Source organism: Pimephales promelas, chromosome 5 (genome assembly GCF_988280905.1).
Source record: "Pimephales promelas chromosome 5, fPimPro1.hap1.1, whole genome shotgun sequence".
Lineage (NCBI taxonomy): Eukaryota > Metazoa > Chordata > Actinopteri > Cypriniformes > Leuciscidae > Pimephales > Pimephales promelas.
Window position 1 is genome coordinate 37,456,913 of NC_142773.1, and position 17,242 is coordinate 37,474,154.

Below are 17,242 nucleotides of genomic sequence, written 5' to 3' on the forward strand. Positions count from 1 at the left end.
TAACACAATGTTTTGCACAGGAGGGTGCTTTATTATAAAAAAGAGATTGTACATAAAAAGAAAAACAGATTATATACAAAACGATAATAGAGATTATATTGTTTGCAGATATTCCGCAAAGGAACATTTAAATTACAGATCACTTGCACATCTTATGACAAGGCCTTGCAATGCTTAACATTAAGTGGTCATTGTTCAGACAGCTCTATGCGAGTTACATTCTCACAGATATTTCATTGGATTCAATAAATTAAAACATTGCTCGCCTTCAACAGTAGTTTGAGACGCTTCTAAAAACCAGAATCACCTTGAAGTTTGTGCCATGCTAACAGTTATGAGCTCACATTCGTCAGTACTATACACTAAACTTGATTTTTTTTTTTTAATGAAATGATGGGTCTTCACCTAAATTCAGCATAATTTCTGAACTGGTCTAAATAGAAAGACACAAATTCAGCTTTGCATGGTCCCTCTACATAATATATACAACGACGAAACTGATTTCTGCTACTTCATGTAACAAATTTGTATCCGTGGGCAATGAGACTCGTTCAGCTAGTGAGCCAGTGTCGCCCGGTCAGTGCAAACATAATCAAGTTCACGATACTTCAGCAGTTTAAAACAGAAAACACTATCAAAGACCAGCTTGGCACAATTTAAACTCACAGTATATGGGTGAATCTCATGAAAACATGTCCAGGTCACAAAAGAAAAAAAATTGCATTTAATAGTTTACGCATACGTTTGAGTTTTATTTTTAAACAATTCCCGTTACACGCAATAGTGATAATCATTAGTGTAATGTATTTTATATTTAAATTATTGGCAGTATAAGAAATATTATCAGAATGTATAAAAAATGAATTAAATATATACTGATAATAATAATAATAATAATGTGCTTACTTGTCATAACAAAAATCTTAAGAATAGCCATAATTGTATAGGAGAAATACGGGGTAATATATGTAACGTGGACATGATCATATGTAGTTTTGTTTGATATGCAGAAGAATCTCTGCACATTACTGCATCCGTCTTTTCCCTTATAGTCATGAGCTAAAATTATAGAAAATATTAGCAAATCTTGAAGGCGAAATGTAGGTAAAAACGTAATTTTCAGTTTTATATTTTTTCGCCAATTTTTTTTCCCAGGCATAATAATATTCTGGAAATGACATTCAAAATCTCTTTCTCCTGTAAAAGGAAGAGCTTGACAGTTTAGTAAAAAAAAATATTGAGAGAGAAAGATGAGTTTTAGGGAAAAAAAAAACCTAACTAGCCCTAGCTGACACTTGGCAAATACGGATCTCAGTACAATGACAAAACACGCACAAAAACAAACACTAGCAACAGCCTACAGGCAACGTCTCACTTTAATATATGTACACAACTTATGAGGCAACCTAACCAGAAAGAAGTGAGACTTGTTTGTTTCTTTTCATATTCTTTGTAGAGGCAATACGAGCCCTGTCTCCTCAAACAGTGAGCATTGTAGATACCTTGATACATTAGTGATTGGACAAAAACAAACATTCAGTCATATTCTAATGCACTTTGCAATGTTTGTAACTGATTGGCTGCATTGCATGATGTCTCTGGGATTTAGCATTAGTCAGCGTAGTGCATGATGGATTCAACGTAGTTGCCAGGAAACAGTCCGGTCACACCATTACACACTCCCTCGAACCAGCCATCATCGTTTTTCTTGATGATGTAGATGATGGCGCCCTCCATGAAGGACAGCTCATCATCTTTGTCCTTTGAGTAGTCATAGATGGCCACCACTGAAAGAGGAGTAGACGGGGTTAGTATGACATGGATTAGGAAGTCTCTGTCCGTCTGTCTGTCCATTAATCTTTCTGTCTATTTGTCTATCTATCTATCTTTCTATCTGTCTATCTGTGTCTGTCTGTCTGTCTATCTATCTATTAATCTGTCTGTCTGTCTATCTATCCATCTATTAATCTTTCTATCTGTTTGTCTATCTATCTTTCTGTAGATTGTCTATCACTTCATCTGTCTGTCTGTCTGTCTCCATCCATCCATCTATCTATCTATCTATCTATCTATCTATCTATCTATCTATCTATCTATCTATCTATCTATCTATCTATCTATCTATCTATCTATCTATCTATCTATCTATCTATCTATCTATCTATCTATCTATCTATCTATCTATCCATCTATCTGTCTATCTATTAATCTTTCTGTCTGTCTATCTACCCAACTATCTACCTGTCTATCTATCTATTTATCTATCTTCCAATCCATCTGTCTGTCCATCTATCCATTCATCCATCATCTATCTATCTATCTATCTATCTATCTATCTATCTATCTATCTATCTATCTATCTATCTATCTATCTATCTATCTATCTATCTATCTATCTATCCATCTATCCATCCATCTATCCTGTCTGTCTGTCTTTCGATCTGTTTGTCAATCTATCTATCTATCAGGTCTGGGTAAAAAAGAAAGATTTCTCGATTTTAATCGATTCTCGTTTTGAAGAACCGATATCGATTCATAAATCCCAAGAATGGATCTTTCAGTCTATGGTGTTTTCAGTTGATGAATGAACAAAGCTTTGGAGCGCCTCCCATTCAATTAAATTGCAATAAGCTTTGTGCTTTGTTACTTCTGATATGAAACAAAGTCTCAGCTTTCAAATTCTGTAATTTTTATTACAAAATTCAAACAATAAATACCGTTTTGTCGCTCTTTAATGTGCTGTAGCGCCTCAGTTGAAGCGAAGCGGCAGCACGGAGCGCACGTGAAACGATCATCTCTTCCTCTTTACTACTAGTTACAGCAGCAAATAAACATGAATGAACATCAGAAGGAATGTTGAAAGATACAGTACAACTTACTGAAATTAATCATGTCTTATGTAATCCTTCAATTAGTGTTTCGACCGTGGAAAGACGTCAATAAAACTTTTTTCAAAAAATCTTGTGAACAATGTCACGCAACGTCACATCTACCTCAGAAAAGCCAATCAATGACGATAGTTAGCTAAAAAAAAACTCTAAAGAGGAGCATTTTGATAAATATATGCAGTAGATTCATTATTTTTACCTCTTCTTCAATTTTTTTATTTAAAAAAACAACAACTAAAAAACCAGTAGAAACATAATTATGTAATTCAAAATGTATTATTATAACATTATTATGAAAACTTGTTATTTAAATGCAAGTAGCTTACTTTAACCTTTCATATTATAGTGATGTGCCAACTGGGGTTTCCTGTATAGTTTACAGCATTACAACTTGTGTATATTTACATCTATCTGAATGTTGAAATAGATAGATAAATCTATCTATCTATCTATCTGCCAGTCAATCCATCCACATTTATCTATGCATCTGCATCCTGATTACAGTCTCAATTAGGCATTCTCAAATCAAAACTCTTACATTAAAAAGAAAAAAAATGAATTAAAATAAGTCATATTGTTGTGCCTTTGAAGTAAATCTGACAGTGAAAACTCAAAATGAAAACTTGAGGGCAGAGGGCGCTCACTCACCCTTTTCTAAATAGGATTTTGGGGCCCAGTGGGGGTCTCCATCCGCATAGGGGTCATTGTAGTGCACCAGAGATGCATCTTCTTCTTCATAATCCACAGGTGGAGGTGGAGGGGGCGGGGCTGCTTCCTCAAACATGAGCGTGTCCTCTGGTAGAGGAGGAGGGGGAGGAGACGGGCTATCTGTTACTGGAAGACAAAGAAGGTAGGAAAACCTCACTGACATCATCTATGACCAAATCTAGTTTTAAAGACAGAAACTAAATTTAGAAATGCTTAAGTTTTAAAGGGGTCCTATTATCCCCTTTAACAAAGTCTTGTTTTTTGGGTGTACTAGAATATGCTTTTGTGTTTGATTGTTCATAAAACACATTATTTTTCACATATTTTACATTATTATAGCTCCACTCTCCCTATTCTGTTCCCGAAAGCGTTGTTTAGTTCCGGTTTCGATGAAGCCCCTACTTCCAAAATACGTACACTCTAAAAAATGCTGGGTTGTTTTAACCCAACTTTGGGTCAAATATGGACTAACCCAGCCGTTGGGTTAAATTTTTACATTACATTTTTAACCCAACATTTCGGGTTTGTCCATATTTGACCCAAAATTGGGTTAAAACGACCCAGCATTTTTTAGAGTGTAATGTGCTCTGATTGGTTAGCTGGCCCAGTGTGTGGTGATTGGCAGTGTGTGTTCATCCCGTCCCTTCATAACGACGAGTTCTTCTCTGGTGTAAATTTAAACGATGGCGGCAATTTTAAATCCGATTCAGACCCTGACAATGTTAACAAACAAGCACGGACTTTGCAAGCACGGATTTCACAGGACGCTTCAGAGTGTTAATCATGATATTTGTCGGAAAACGATGGTTATACAAACAGTAAATCGATCACAAAACCATGGTTAAAATTGAAAAAAATAAATAAATAAATTTGACCCAGTCTAAGTTGGTCAGCCTAAGGAAGGTCAAACAAAAACAGCGTCTCTTTGACATATCAGCAGCTCATCCACTTTTCTGTGTATTCCGTGGGCAGGGATTATATAAATGAGGAACATTATGACTTCATAACGCCTGGAAAATTCGTGTTGTAGTCCAAACGAGCTGCTTGTTGTAGTTTTGATTTTGAAGTGAAATAAAAGTTTTGATTCTGTTAAATAAAATTTCTCCATTTGGAGTGGACTTTTGTAACCTTGCAGATCGTTTTATGCTAAAACAGCAATATTACACACTAACTAAAGTTGAAGCATAATAGGACCCAGTTAATCAAATAATTAATGCAATCAAGTAATTCTCAGCTACAACGAAATGCAAGAAACATTTTAATTTTTTCATAATATTTAACAACATTGCTTTACTGCTTCTTCTAATAAATAATAATAAGAGATGCAAATCCCAAACTTATTTAAAAATGTCATACATTTAATAACTTTCATTTAAAGTGAATTTAAACTGATTCGTCATTATGAAATTAGAACTGTTGTACCACTTTCATTTTGTGCCTGCCCAAAAAAAGAGTAACATTAATTTTAATTAAAAAAAAAAAAAAAAAAAAAAAAAAAAAAATCACAGAAGAGGTATATTAAAGCCACTGTTTGTATAAAAAAAATATTTTTTAATAAATTATAGTGTGCTATTGGCCCTACATATATGTAATAGTTATAAAGAGTAAGTCAACTTCCAAAATAAAACATTAAATTACAAAATTTTATTACATTTTAAATTATAACTATTAATATATATATATAATATATATACACATGGCAGGCTTCTGCTAAAGGTCTAAGCACTATGCTAATGTGAGCGTTACTCACTGTTCTCCTGAACTCTGGCCACAAAGCCAGTGAGGGGAATCTGGGGCGTCAGCTGCACCATGGGAGGAGGCGGTGGAGCGACTGACACTGGAAACACACAGAGCGCAGATACACACACACATCCATACACATCCAGCCAGACAGAAAGAGGATAACAGGCAAAAACAAGCCCAGAGAGTTACACACAGGCAGATAAACAGACAGAAGGTAAAAGCGGTTATTGTGACATGAAGAGATGAATAGCAGAAAAGCATTAGTTACTAGGTCTGCTAATAACCTCATTTATTAACAAAAAGTGTTTGGTGATGCTAGTGGTGAAGAAATGGTGTTTGTTTTCTAATGTAATAATGGCTTACAGGCATTTTAAAGAGCCAAAACACTCCCTAGAGTAAAACTGAACTCACTTGTGGTCTGGGGGTACGTGGGACCCCCGTTCAGGTGGGGTTGAGGCACAGAGAACTGGGCGGAGCTAGCAGGGGCGCGCCGATAGGTCCCGGTGGCTGATACCATAGAGGCGGAGGAAGAAGTGTTGGAGGAATTGTGTCTGGAGATCTGTCGGGAGATTGTTCCAAATTGAGACATCGGGATTGGGCCCAAACCTGGACCTTGAGGAACTACAGGGAAAAAAAGGACAGTCACAGAAGATGAATCCAATGCAAAATAGATGGGCGGAATGACCAAAATAATAAGGCTGGGTATTGATTCAATTTTGATTAATCAGCTTGTGATTTGGTTCAATTCCACTCTCAATTTAATACGATTTGATATTGATTCATTTGTTTTATAAATCAGGTACAGTACATCTCTCTCAACTAATACTGTAAACCATATAATCAAAATTGACAATTCTTATTTTTTTTTATGGAATACTGTAATTAAAATAACTTGCCCTCCTTACTGGCACGAGGGCGGGACAACCTGTCCCTCACATGACATCACAGCACTAGCAAACCTCAACCATCCAACCAATTCTCCATGGACAAAATCATGTCCCGCCCTATCATTTTTCTTATTTAACGAAGCAGTTTTACACAGATATAGGTCACAATAAGGAAATAATGTCTATTACAATTTCTGTTTCATGCTGACTTTAAAGGTTAACTAAACAAATATTTAAATTGCACATACGTCAGTTTTGATAACCTTTTAATTATATAATGTTTCTATTTTTTTTTTAATCAGCTCAAATGGATAGTTCACGCGAATCAGATGTTGAACACACGGAGGAGGTTTGAGATGATATTCACTAATGATCGCGCGCGTGAGATCGACAATCGACTACTGTGGGCTTCGACCGAAAACAGGAAGCAAATGGAGGTATGTGAACTGGCTGAATCAACATCATTTTTATTAATATCTTTCACATCTACTGCAGTCAGACTGACAGTGGTCACTCTTAATAACACCACTCACATGGCTGTGCCTTTAAGAGGCTAAAAGCAGGTTTAGAACATGCCCCATTGAAGTCCTACAGGGTGTGAATTTTAAAAAGACACCGATTTTTGTCGTTTTTGTCTGTACTGACAGCACTACAAATCTACAAAAAAATGAGCTCAATGTTAAAATTGACCGGAGATCTCCTTTAAAGAGTGCCAAAAATGTATTTATTGTTTGAACTTCGTAGAATTTTAAAGCTGAGACTTATTTAAAGCTGTTCATGCATCAACTGAAAACACCATAGACTAAAAGATTTAAGAACAGCTCGTCAAAATGAGAATTGAATAAAATCGAGAAATCAATATTTTCAACCCAGCCCTATAAAATAATATAATATGTGAAAATGTGAACAGTCACCTGGTGCCATACTGGGAGGGGAGGGTGTTGGTACAGCCAGAGGGATTCCCATACTATTACTGCTGTTTTCCCGACCGCCGCTGCCCCCACTACTGCCACTGAGACACACACACCATAGGGCTATTACAATGAGCTATTAAAGCAACAAGCATACATCGCCATAAATTCCCACAGTGGCATCCTTTATTGAGCCTATCAAACAAGTCATTTATGACACCAGCTTTTGTAAGTTGAATTTGGAGAATAAATGTGATATACCAAAGGTTAAGAAACAGTTTACTGTTATTTCTAACCTTATTCACCTTCAGCTTTCATCAGTAACAAGCCCACTGGGAAAGCAATGACAGTGGAGAATCAAGTTTGTGAGAAAGAGAAGAACATTTCCAGATTCTTTATACTTTTCAAACAGTTCCATAGAATAAACAAAAAGTCTAATGAATCTGTATAAATGAATGCCATACATTTTTTTTGCAAGAGGAAAAGGAAATAAAGATAGACATATGTAAACATATATATATATATATATTCATTGTGATTTTATATCTCACAATGTTACTGTAACTCACAACTGAGACTTTATTTCTTGAAATAGCAACTTTTATCTTACAACTTTATATATATATATATATATATATATATATATATATATATATATGACCATGAAACCCAGCATTCATTGTTCAGTTTGGGGTCAGTAAGATAAGACTGATTTTCTGGTCAAGAAACTTTTCTTATTATTATCAATGTTGAAAACAGTTGTGCTGGTTAATATTTTTGTGGACAACGTGATACTTTTTTCAGGACTCTTTGATGAATAGAAAGTTCAAAAGAACAGCATTTATTTGAAATAGAAATCTTTAGTAACATTATAAATGTCTTTATGACCAATTTAATGCATCCTTGCAGAATAAAAGCATTATGTCTTCCAGCACAGTGTCTCATACCATTAAGGCCGGGACACACCAAGACGAAGGTCGGCCCATTTTTGAGTGTCGGGCGGCTTTGTTTTTTCGGTGTGTTCCGCACCGTTGGCTCTAGTCGGACGGCATTTTTTTGCCGATTCAGCATGTTGAATCGGCGTTGGGCCTCAGAGAGAGAACTCTGATTGGCTGTTCAGTTTAGCGAACAAGAATAAAAGCGAAAGTGATGAAAGCGAGCGAAGAAATCGGCACAGAACGAAGGCTATAATCTTACAGGACGCATTCGAATGCAGGAGTACTTTCATAAGCGTGATTGATGTTCAAAATGGTGAGCAAACACTGCTTTGTTAATGGTTTGTATATCTGCAGTCCTAGATTCGGTTTCCCTTTTTGAATGATGGAAATAGACTATTGATACCTGCGGATATAGACAGATAGTCACTTGCACCACAGTTCATCACGAGTCGGCTTTCACTGCCGCTAGTTCTTTGACGTTTGGCTTGGTGTGTCCCGGGCTTTAGAAGGCCTGCATTGTCTTGTGTACCCATGTGTGAGCTGTACCTGTGCGTTCTGGGTCTCTGATTGAGTGAGGCTGTGCGTCCCGGGCTGTTCTGGCTTCCCAGGCGCGCTGGACTAGTCATGTAGTCATTAGGCACCACAGGAGGCTTGACTGGCTCAAGGGTCTTATACGGTGTGTTTCGCCTGAGAAACACAAACACATATTTGTTAATAAAGATGGAAAATACTACATGTGAAAAAAAGTATTGTTATTAGGTGCCAGACCCTTAACTGTGGCAATGATTAACTTTGATTATATTTTAAAACATAAGTGAAATATAGTGACTTACCCCAGCGTACCTCTACCTGCCATTGGGGGGCTCGGGGGCTTCTGTGTGGGAGGATTGGTCCTGGATAACGTTCCTCCACCTGCCCTAGCTGGCGGGTTATTCCCTTGCTGAAAACATTTGACAGGAAAAACAACTTTCACAATCATGATCAAATCAGATTACTCAAAACGCTAATCAGTGTATCAAACATACAGCATGATGTAAACTACAATATGCATATTCTCATATCAGATTATGGAAATGAACTATAATGTGCATTACACACCATTATAGAACCAAGGCAAAGATGGTCGTGACATGGGACCCAGAAAGCATTGTGGGTTGTGTGCTTACCTTTGCTTTAAGCCACTAAGTGAAAGCATTGAGGAAGAGAGAAGATAATTAATGTTATTTAATGAGTTTAACCTAATGAAAAAGGGAGAGAGGAGAAGCGAAAACAAAAGATCTTTGGATAAAGAACAACAAAAAAATACTGATCTAATTTGACTGATAAGAATCTAGAGACAAAGCAGAAAAGTGAAAGCTGCTTACACAAAACAACTGAAAGATAATCACATAAATGTCAGTCATAATTACCATCTAATCAGGCTAATAAGCAAAATTATGCATAATGTATTTTCTAGCGAAGTGACAATTTCAAGCATTTGGTCAGTAAATAGCTCACATGTGGATTTAATTTAATATGAATTATATTATGTATTATACATTTTAAGAGCTCATACCTATAATCATAGATGTACATCAACTATGTAAACCATATTTACTAAACTGCCTCAAATACTTGTTAGCTTGCAGTTTTTTGTATTTATGTAGCTCGGCTAATATGAATTAATATGTCATGGCATTAAATTAGCGCTGGGCGGTACACCGGTTCATACCGAAAACCGGTGTATATTTTTGTTATGATATCAATTTATAAAATACCGCCATCCCGATGTATTTAATTCGCTGCGTTGCGCGACACTGTTTTAGACGGACCCTTTACAATGTTGCACTTCTTAGCAGCGACTGCGAGGCAGTGCTCTGGTGTTACGCTACATGCTGCAGAACTATGGCGTTATTTTCCTGTCAAATGACGAGAGCGCACTATTGTAGTGCGAAAGCACATTCATATAATAAACATTAATATAATGGTTCATTTTTTGACTGTAACCAGTAACGTTATGCTTTTGCCTCTATTTGGATGCCTTGTTGTTTCTTGCGCTTCACCTGTATGTCTTGAATATAGCCTTCGAACGCATATTGCAGCCCCTACTTCTATCGGACACTTTTTTGCTGCTTTATAAAAGTTTGATAACATTTCAGCAGGAAGAGCTGTCACAGTATATGCCATGTTGATACCAAACCAGAGCCCAGATGAAGTTTGATGGATGTAGCAACAGTAACTAAGGGGGGCGGGGCTTACCCAAAGGTGAATTCGACATCCACCAATTATGATAATCGCAACAATAAAGTTCTCCCGGATGGCTGAGGAGAGACGTATGTCCTCTGGGCATGTCAGTCAGGGGTGACTGACACACACAGAGCAACATTTGAGGAGTTAAATGTCCTAATTACAGAGCCAGTATGAGGGCAGCCTGCAGGGCGTTTACTCAGCCGAGGGGGGAAAAGGCCAGCGCACATCAGCACCAAACTAATGAAGCATTTAAAACAGGTCTTGGGGTGAGCTACTGGCACATGGCTTCAAGATCTGGCTCAGTCATATATATCGGGAATGAAAAGGCTGAACAACTAGTAATGAATAATGTTGACATTATGTCATAGCAACACACCATCCAGACCAATCATGGCATCATCCCATAAAAGCCATTAAAAAACACATAAAGGTCAACGTAAAAATGTAAAGACATCTTTCATAATTACTTCTCAGTTCAGATAGTGAGAATCTAATGTGATAACATCACTACGAGGTATCAGAGAGCAAACTGATGTCATTATAACAGCTTAGAGCTGACACTGATGGATATGAATAATTTAATCACATGAATATAGTGAAGGAAACCAGAGAGGTTCTACAAACACAGACATTTTAAATACTTTAAATACTAATATCTAGAGCAGTCAGATGAGGTCTTTTCTTGGCAAATTCATGCATTTTCATCAAGGAAAAGTTATATAAATATTCCCATTCAGTCCTTGTTGTCTAGACTATTTAAACTACACTAAATCTGAAATTAAATGGTAACATTATATTATTACATATTATCTTCTTTTATTGTTAACCACCCACTGTTTAATTCAAGCATTGAATTCTTAAGAGGACAGCTGACCTATTCTGTGTGCTTAAATGTTTTTTTTTTTCAACTTGAGAAGCATTTGTATCATCAATCATGTCCTCTTTAGGTCTTTTTGTTTTCTTGGTTTATTAAAAAAAATCATATTTTGGGTCTCTAAATGAAAATACAGCTAGGCTAACACGTCAGTAATACTTCTGGATGTACATCTTGATTTTTAATTTATTCAGAAACTCTGAACCCAAGTATGAACAGTAGTAATAATGATGCTTGCAATAGCAAACATCAAAAAGACTTACTTTAACACCGTGACCCACATCATCCAGCAGGGTGTAATCTATGGGCTTCCTGATGTAGCGCACGGGTCGCTCCATGTTGCCCGGGGCGATGATCTTGTGGGTGCGAGATGTGTTTTTGTTAGTGGTGAGGATCCCAATCTCTCGTCTGGCAACTTTCTCTTTATGAATGTCCACAGTCTAAAAGAAAAAATAGAGGGATAAAAATGGGTAAAGTTTTAGAATTGATGTGAGCAATCATAGCCTTCATGTAGGCTAGCTAATATAGGCTATATTGTGGCAAATCAGGTGTCTAAATAATGATGAAACGTAACCTAATTAATATTCATAGCCATTTCTATACATAAATTGAGGCTAAATACTATTAAACATTTGTAATGAATCTGAATTTATTATAAATACAGTAGTATATATTAACCAAAATTTAGTACCTATTAATCAAAACAGAGGATTCACTAAAGTTGTCCATAAGTAAAATGATTTATATTTTAAACATGTCCAAATAATTATATTGTACATTTTAAATTGGTCTACTCAAATTTGATTTGATTTGATTTGAGATCTTTATTTTGAACATGTAAATAATAAATAAAAATACAGATATTAATCAATGAAACAAGGAATATCAATTAAAAGAAACAAAACAAAAACAAACAAAAAAACAAAAACAAAAAACAACCCTCTATTTACATGTGCAAAAAGGAGTAGGAAGAAGTAAATCTTATGTACTCCTACCCCCCTATACCATATTTAAACAAATACCTAAAAAAATAAATAAAAATCTAAATAAGTAATCAATCTATTTATAAAATTTAAGTGTATGTTTATGTGTACATCTTTTAGAGAATACGACAGGTAATATCATTGATAAGAAAAGTTTCTTAAAGGGATAGTTCACTTTGAAATTAATTTTTGGTATGTTTTAGCTTACCTTACCTCAAGATGATATTTATTTATTTATTTATTTTAACATGAACATCAGTCAAAAATTAAGTATTAACAGTGACATTTTAGTTCTTTTTTTTACCCCTTAGTAGTTTCAATTTTTATATTTTTAGGTCAAACCGTTCTGAACGGTTTGACATAAAAATATATCAAAAATTGAAACTACTGCGGAAACAAAGACACCTACATCTTGGATGCCCTTGAGGTAGGCTAAAACATATCAAAAATTAATTTCAAAGTGAACTGTCCCTTTAAGCACGTATTGGAATGATTTCTGAAGGATCATGTGACACTGAAGACTGGAGTAATGGTAAAAATTTTAATAACATTTTACAATAAGTCAGTCAAATCACCTGCACCAATGATGGGATCCAAGCAGAATTTGCCTGCTATTTCTGTCTATCTTCTTAGAGAAAAGTGGTGGCAAACCAGTTTGCAGGAGCCTTTTAACTTCAGTAGAAGGCAAAACATTAGATCTAATTTCCATTAAGGCTCTGAAAATCTACTCTAGCGCATGATGGGGGAATGGGATTTCTAATTACCTCAATAAATACACTCTCCATCCCCCATTTGGAATGAAAAAATTCACTGACATTGTGTTCAAATATCAAGTGTCTGAGATGCTCTTTACAAATCATGGCTTAAATCTAGGCTCGCATTGGATATGACTGAGCTCAGGCTCCAGTTATTACGGCACGTCAAGCATTATGATTATTTAATTTCTAACATATTCATTGTAGTTAATCACCATCTGCATAATCCACAGTCTAGTCCATCTAAATCTTATTATTAATGCATATTACATAAGTGATGGCACTCAGGAACAGCAGAGCATGTAGGGTCAGCTTGAGATTTAGAGCATTTTTGCATTTGGTGCTTCTCTCAAATTCAGTATGCAAATATGACTCCCCGTGGGACACAATAGCAAGGGTCCGAGATTAACTTTTTCTGCATTCAACGGCAGGTAAATTGAGAAATGTAGTGTCTAATTTGTATAGTGCTTTTCACAATACGCAGTTTTATATAGGGCGTATTGTAAAGTAAATCGTTTTCATTTTATGCCAATAAAATGACAACTAAGGTATGAATAATTGTCTCAACTGAAAACTAGCTGGTTTGTAGTCTGATGTGAGTTTAACATTTTCCAAGAAGTTGTTGAAGCGATGAGAAATATGGGGGATGTAGTGTTCGGGTCCGAAAATGCTAGTTAACATTATCGCATTGGACTCAAATTTACTGAATTTGCTCACACAGGGTTTAACTACTTTCCTAAACATTTTTTCCTCCAATAATTTTTGCAATTTTCTCCCCACCTTGTTACAAAAATGATGGGCCTACAAATAATAGCTTACAAATATCATCAAATATTGGATTCACTCTTTTTCTCAACTTTTTTTCTTCTATAAAGCACAGGTTTGGTATTTCTAAACTGATTGATCGATTGGTTATCTGAGCTTATGCACATCAATCTTTGATCACAAAAAGCATTTTTTGTGGGTAATTTTAACAATATTGAATAAAATGTCAAAAACACAAGTGTGCTTTAATGTTCAACCAGGAAGTTTGTAGCACAAAATATACAAAATAGCACAAATTCACACGAAAATGACCGGCCTACAAAAAAGAAATCACTTATAAATCTCTTGTTATGCAATTTTATCACCAAATATTGTATTCAATCTTTTTGTCAACCTTTTTCTTTCAATTCGGACAGGTTTTGTATTTCTTTTTGAAACCACATGTATCTGAGCTTATATTGATTAAAAAATGACCATCCATTAAAAATGAATTAAAAAGATGGAAAATAAGAAAAACATTGTTGTTCAGAAGCATGTTGTTCATCAAAGATTGTGATACTTGCTCACTCTCGCTACCACACACACATTCAAGAACTCAGACAAACTATTTGGAGTATCACAGGCTTTCTTTCTTTTTTACAGAGATTAAATTTATCCTCAGATCAATGAGGCCTATGATCAATCAGTTTCAAATATAAATACAAAACCTGTCCTAATTGAAAGAAAACAAGTTGACAAGAAGATTTGGATAAATGATTTACAAGCAAGTTTTAAAAGGCCGGTCATTTTTGACTGGAAACACAAAAGGTGTTACAGGGTTTTTAACACTGCATAAGGGTTCATTTTAATTACAGAATTACTATAATGTGCTGGCATTGCTTATTGTTATAGAAAATTACACAATTCAAGGAAAAGATTTGGGTTGAAAATGACTAATTTTGTAGAAAACTTGTTCACATGTTTAAATAATATAACCAGGAAGCTGGTTATATATATATTTTACCATTATTGTATTTTTTTCCCACAAATGAAGGAATTAATGAAATGATTTAAATATTTGCACATGTGCAGTATAACAGTTTAAATTGTGCCACTTAGAGAATTCAAGTTCAATCCAGTATATCAGTAAGAACATTTACATGATTTTTTCACTGAATTTTCGGTCACTCTGTAGTTTAAGATTAAGATTCGGTTTAAGTTCTGGATTCACAACAATAAAAGATATCCAGATGCAACATTTTTCACTGTGTCAAAAGTAGCCAAAAGTAGTAGGGGTTGGCGATCCACCAGTTGAGAACCATTGAATCAAAGCATGCTGGGTAAGGAACTCCTGGTTGTGTTTTGTTGGTGTTTTAGTGCCCATGTCTGACCTGAGAGATATGGTTGATGGAGGACTCCATCCTGCGCAGCTGTGAAGCCTGAATATCCAACAGCTGCAGCACATTGTTGGCTAAGGCATTGATCTGATAGGCCACGCTGGCCAGGGACTGGGTGGTGTAGGCTTTGGTCTCCTCCAGAGCTTTCCTCTTGTCTTGTGCCTAAACAAAGATTAAAAAAGAGATACCACAAGTTTTAAAAGCATAGTTCACCCAAACATCACAATTATGTCATCATTTACTCACCCTAATGTTGGTCCAACCCTTATTGACTTTATTACAGTAGGTATTTTTCAGATATTTTGAAGAATGTTATTAGTAACCAAACCGTTTTTGTCATTGACTTCAATCATTGACTTCCATTGCATGGACCAACAACAAAAAAATATAAAAGGCGTGCACTGTGCAAGAAGGTGCTTGTGAAATATAGTTTCAAACACATCATACACATTAAATGATTTTCCAAAGCATCTCACACTACTAAAGCTGTTGTGAATGATGATGTAAAGCATCTTGGAATTGGTTATGGACTCCAGAGGAAATATCACATCGGATCAAATCACGTGGAAAAAGACATTTGCGGCCCACTGAAAGCTTGTGATTCACAGCGCGACAAAGAAATAAGATAGGTCAGTAACATACTGAATGTAGAAATCACTTCATCACTATTGTCTCTTTACATCCAGTAACCCAAACACAATCCAAAACTCTCTGTTTCAACCTGTCAATGGACAGCCATGAGCTTCACCTTTGTTTTTGGTAAAATAAATTAATACTTTTATTCAGCAAGGAGACATTAAATCGTTTAGAAGAGGCAGTAAAGACATTTATAATGTTACAAAAGATTTCTAATTCAAATAACTGCTGTCCTTTAAACTTTCCATTCATGAAAAAATCTTGAAAAGAAGTAGTTTCCAGAAAAATATTAAGCAACACAACTGTTTTTGGCATTGGTAATAACAAAGAAATTGAGCAACAAATCATCATATTAGAAAGATTTCTTGAAGGCTCGTGTGACACTAAAGACTGAAATAATGTTACTTTTCAAAATTCCGCCTTCACGAAATGTAAAAAAAATAATTACTAAATTAATTTGACATTTTAAAAATATTTAAACAGAAAACATTTAAATTACTATTATATTATTATTTCACAAAATTTAGGCTTTTACTGTATTTTTGTTCAAATAAATTAAGCCTTAGAACCAGCTGGTCTAAGCATAATTGATGATGTAAAGTCAGAAGTTAAAATCGATGAAACCCTGGTGTGAAGTGATAAAGACTTAAACAAATAAATGTCCAGGATATGTTGATTGGAGTTAATATTGTTTGTGAGAAGAAAGAAACTGCAGTGTGATACAAAAGATATGAGATCAGAGATATGAGGTGGTCAAATATATAATTTCGCAGTCATTATTATACAAAAATACTTGACCACAGAATGCTGATAATGACTCTCTGAAATCCTTGGTCATGTACTGAACTAATCTGACAAATGATTAAACAAATCTGGTGAAATTAACCGGCAACAATTAACTTTGTTTAAACTGTATGCAGACAAGAGCCTGATCTCAGTGATAATGCATATTCTGAAATTCAAAACATTTCACAAATTAAACAATTTCCTGTTTCATCAATTAATATTAGATAGCTTAAGCATGACAAACGTGAACAAACATTAACACTAAACACTTTTGGGCTTATAAAGCTATAAAACATATATAATATGTTTATATAAAAATAACATTTTGAGTAGTTTCTATGCACAAGTGGTTTCTGGATGTTGGTTGTTTCTTGGCTCAAAGAGCCCTGCATCTTCTAGTCTCTAAGATAATTGTTCACTTCACTAATTTAATGTAATTAATTTGAGGGTTTGTTTAAATCCCTAACCTCAAATATGAGAAATAGCAAGCAGCCCTTTGCTGCATAATTACCACATCGTCTTGGTCTTCAATCTAGCAATAATGAATAGCAATGCACTCCTCGCACTCCATGAACTTAAACTAAAAATGTGAAGAAATTAGCTTTCAGGATACTAACAGTTTCCATGTCAGAATACTATTACATAATTGTGATTTGTTATTGCTATGATGTAATGTGATTGACAGGTTGTCCCGCCCTCACTCCAGTAAACATGTCATTAGAGAAGAGATGTCACTGCAAGAGGAAGGGAACATGAATTTAAA

At 35.2% G+C, this 17,242-nt stretch overlaps 2 protein-coding genes across 4 annotated transcripts in view; one reads left to right on the forward strand and one right to left on the reverse strand.

The window, feature by feature from the left end:
- Positions 1-17,242, reverse strand: part of abi1b (abl interactor 1b) — a 23,482-nt gene continuing 6,240 nt past the window's right edge. Inside the window, exons 2-11 of one of the 3 annotated variants that reach the window (XM_039676250.2) lie at positions 15,052-15,219; positions 11,442-11,618; positions 9,242-9,256; positions 8,909-9,015; positions 8,622-8,762; positions 7,141-7,238; positions 5,751-5,960; positions 5,347-5,433; positions 3,537-3,722; positions 1-1,787 (exon numbers count right to left, since the gene is read on the reverse strand). In XM_039676250.2, coding sequence (XP_039532184.1) covers positions 1,612-1,787; positions 3,537-3,722; positions 5,347-5,433; positions 5,751-5,960; positions 7,141-7,238; positions 8,622-8,762; positions 8,909-9,015; positions 9,242-9,256; positions 11,442-11,618; positions 15,052-15,219 — 1,365 coding nt within the window. In that variant the 3' untranslated portion in view covers positions 1-1,611. The remainder of the gene's footprint in view (positions 1,788-3,536; positions 3,723-5,346; positions 5,434-5,750; positions 5,961-7,140; positions 7,239-8,621; positions 8,763-8,908; positions 9,016-9,241; positions 9,257-11,441; positions 11,619-15,051; positions 15,220-17,242) is intronic. The other 2 variants (XM_039676251.2, XM_089131435.1) reach the window with 2 other exon arrangements.
- The window catches only part of acbd5b (acyl-CoA binding domain containing 5b), a 27,221-nt gene continuing 13,613 nt past the window's right edge, over positions 3,635-17,242 (forward strand). The window contains exons 1-2 of the mRNA XM_089131438.1: positions 3,635-3,738; positions 6,529-6,663. The gene's annotated coding sequence lies outside the window, so the exon portion shown is untranslated. The remainder of the gene's footprint in view (positions 3,739-6,528; positions 6,664-17,242) is intronic.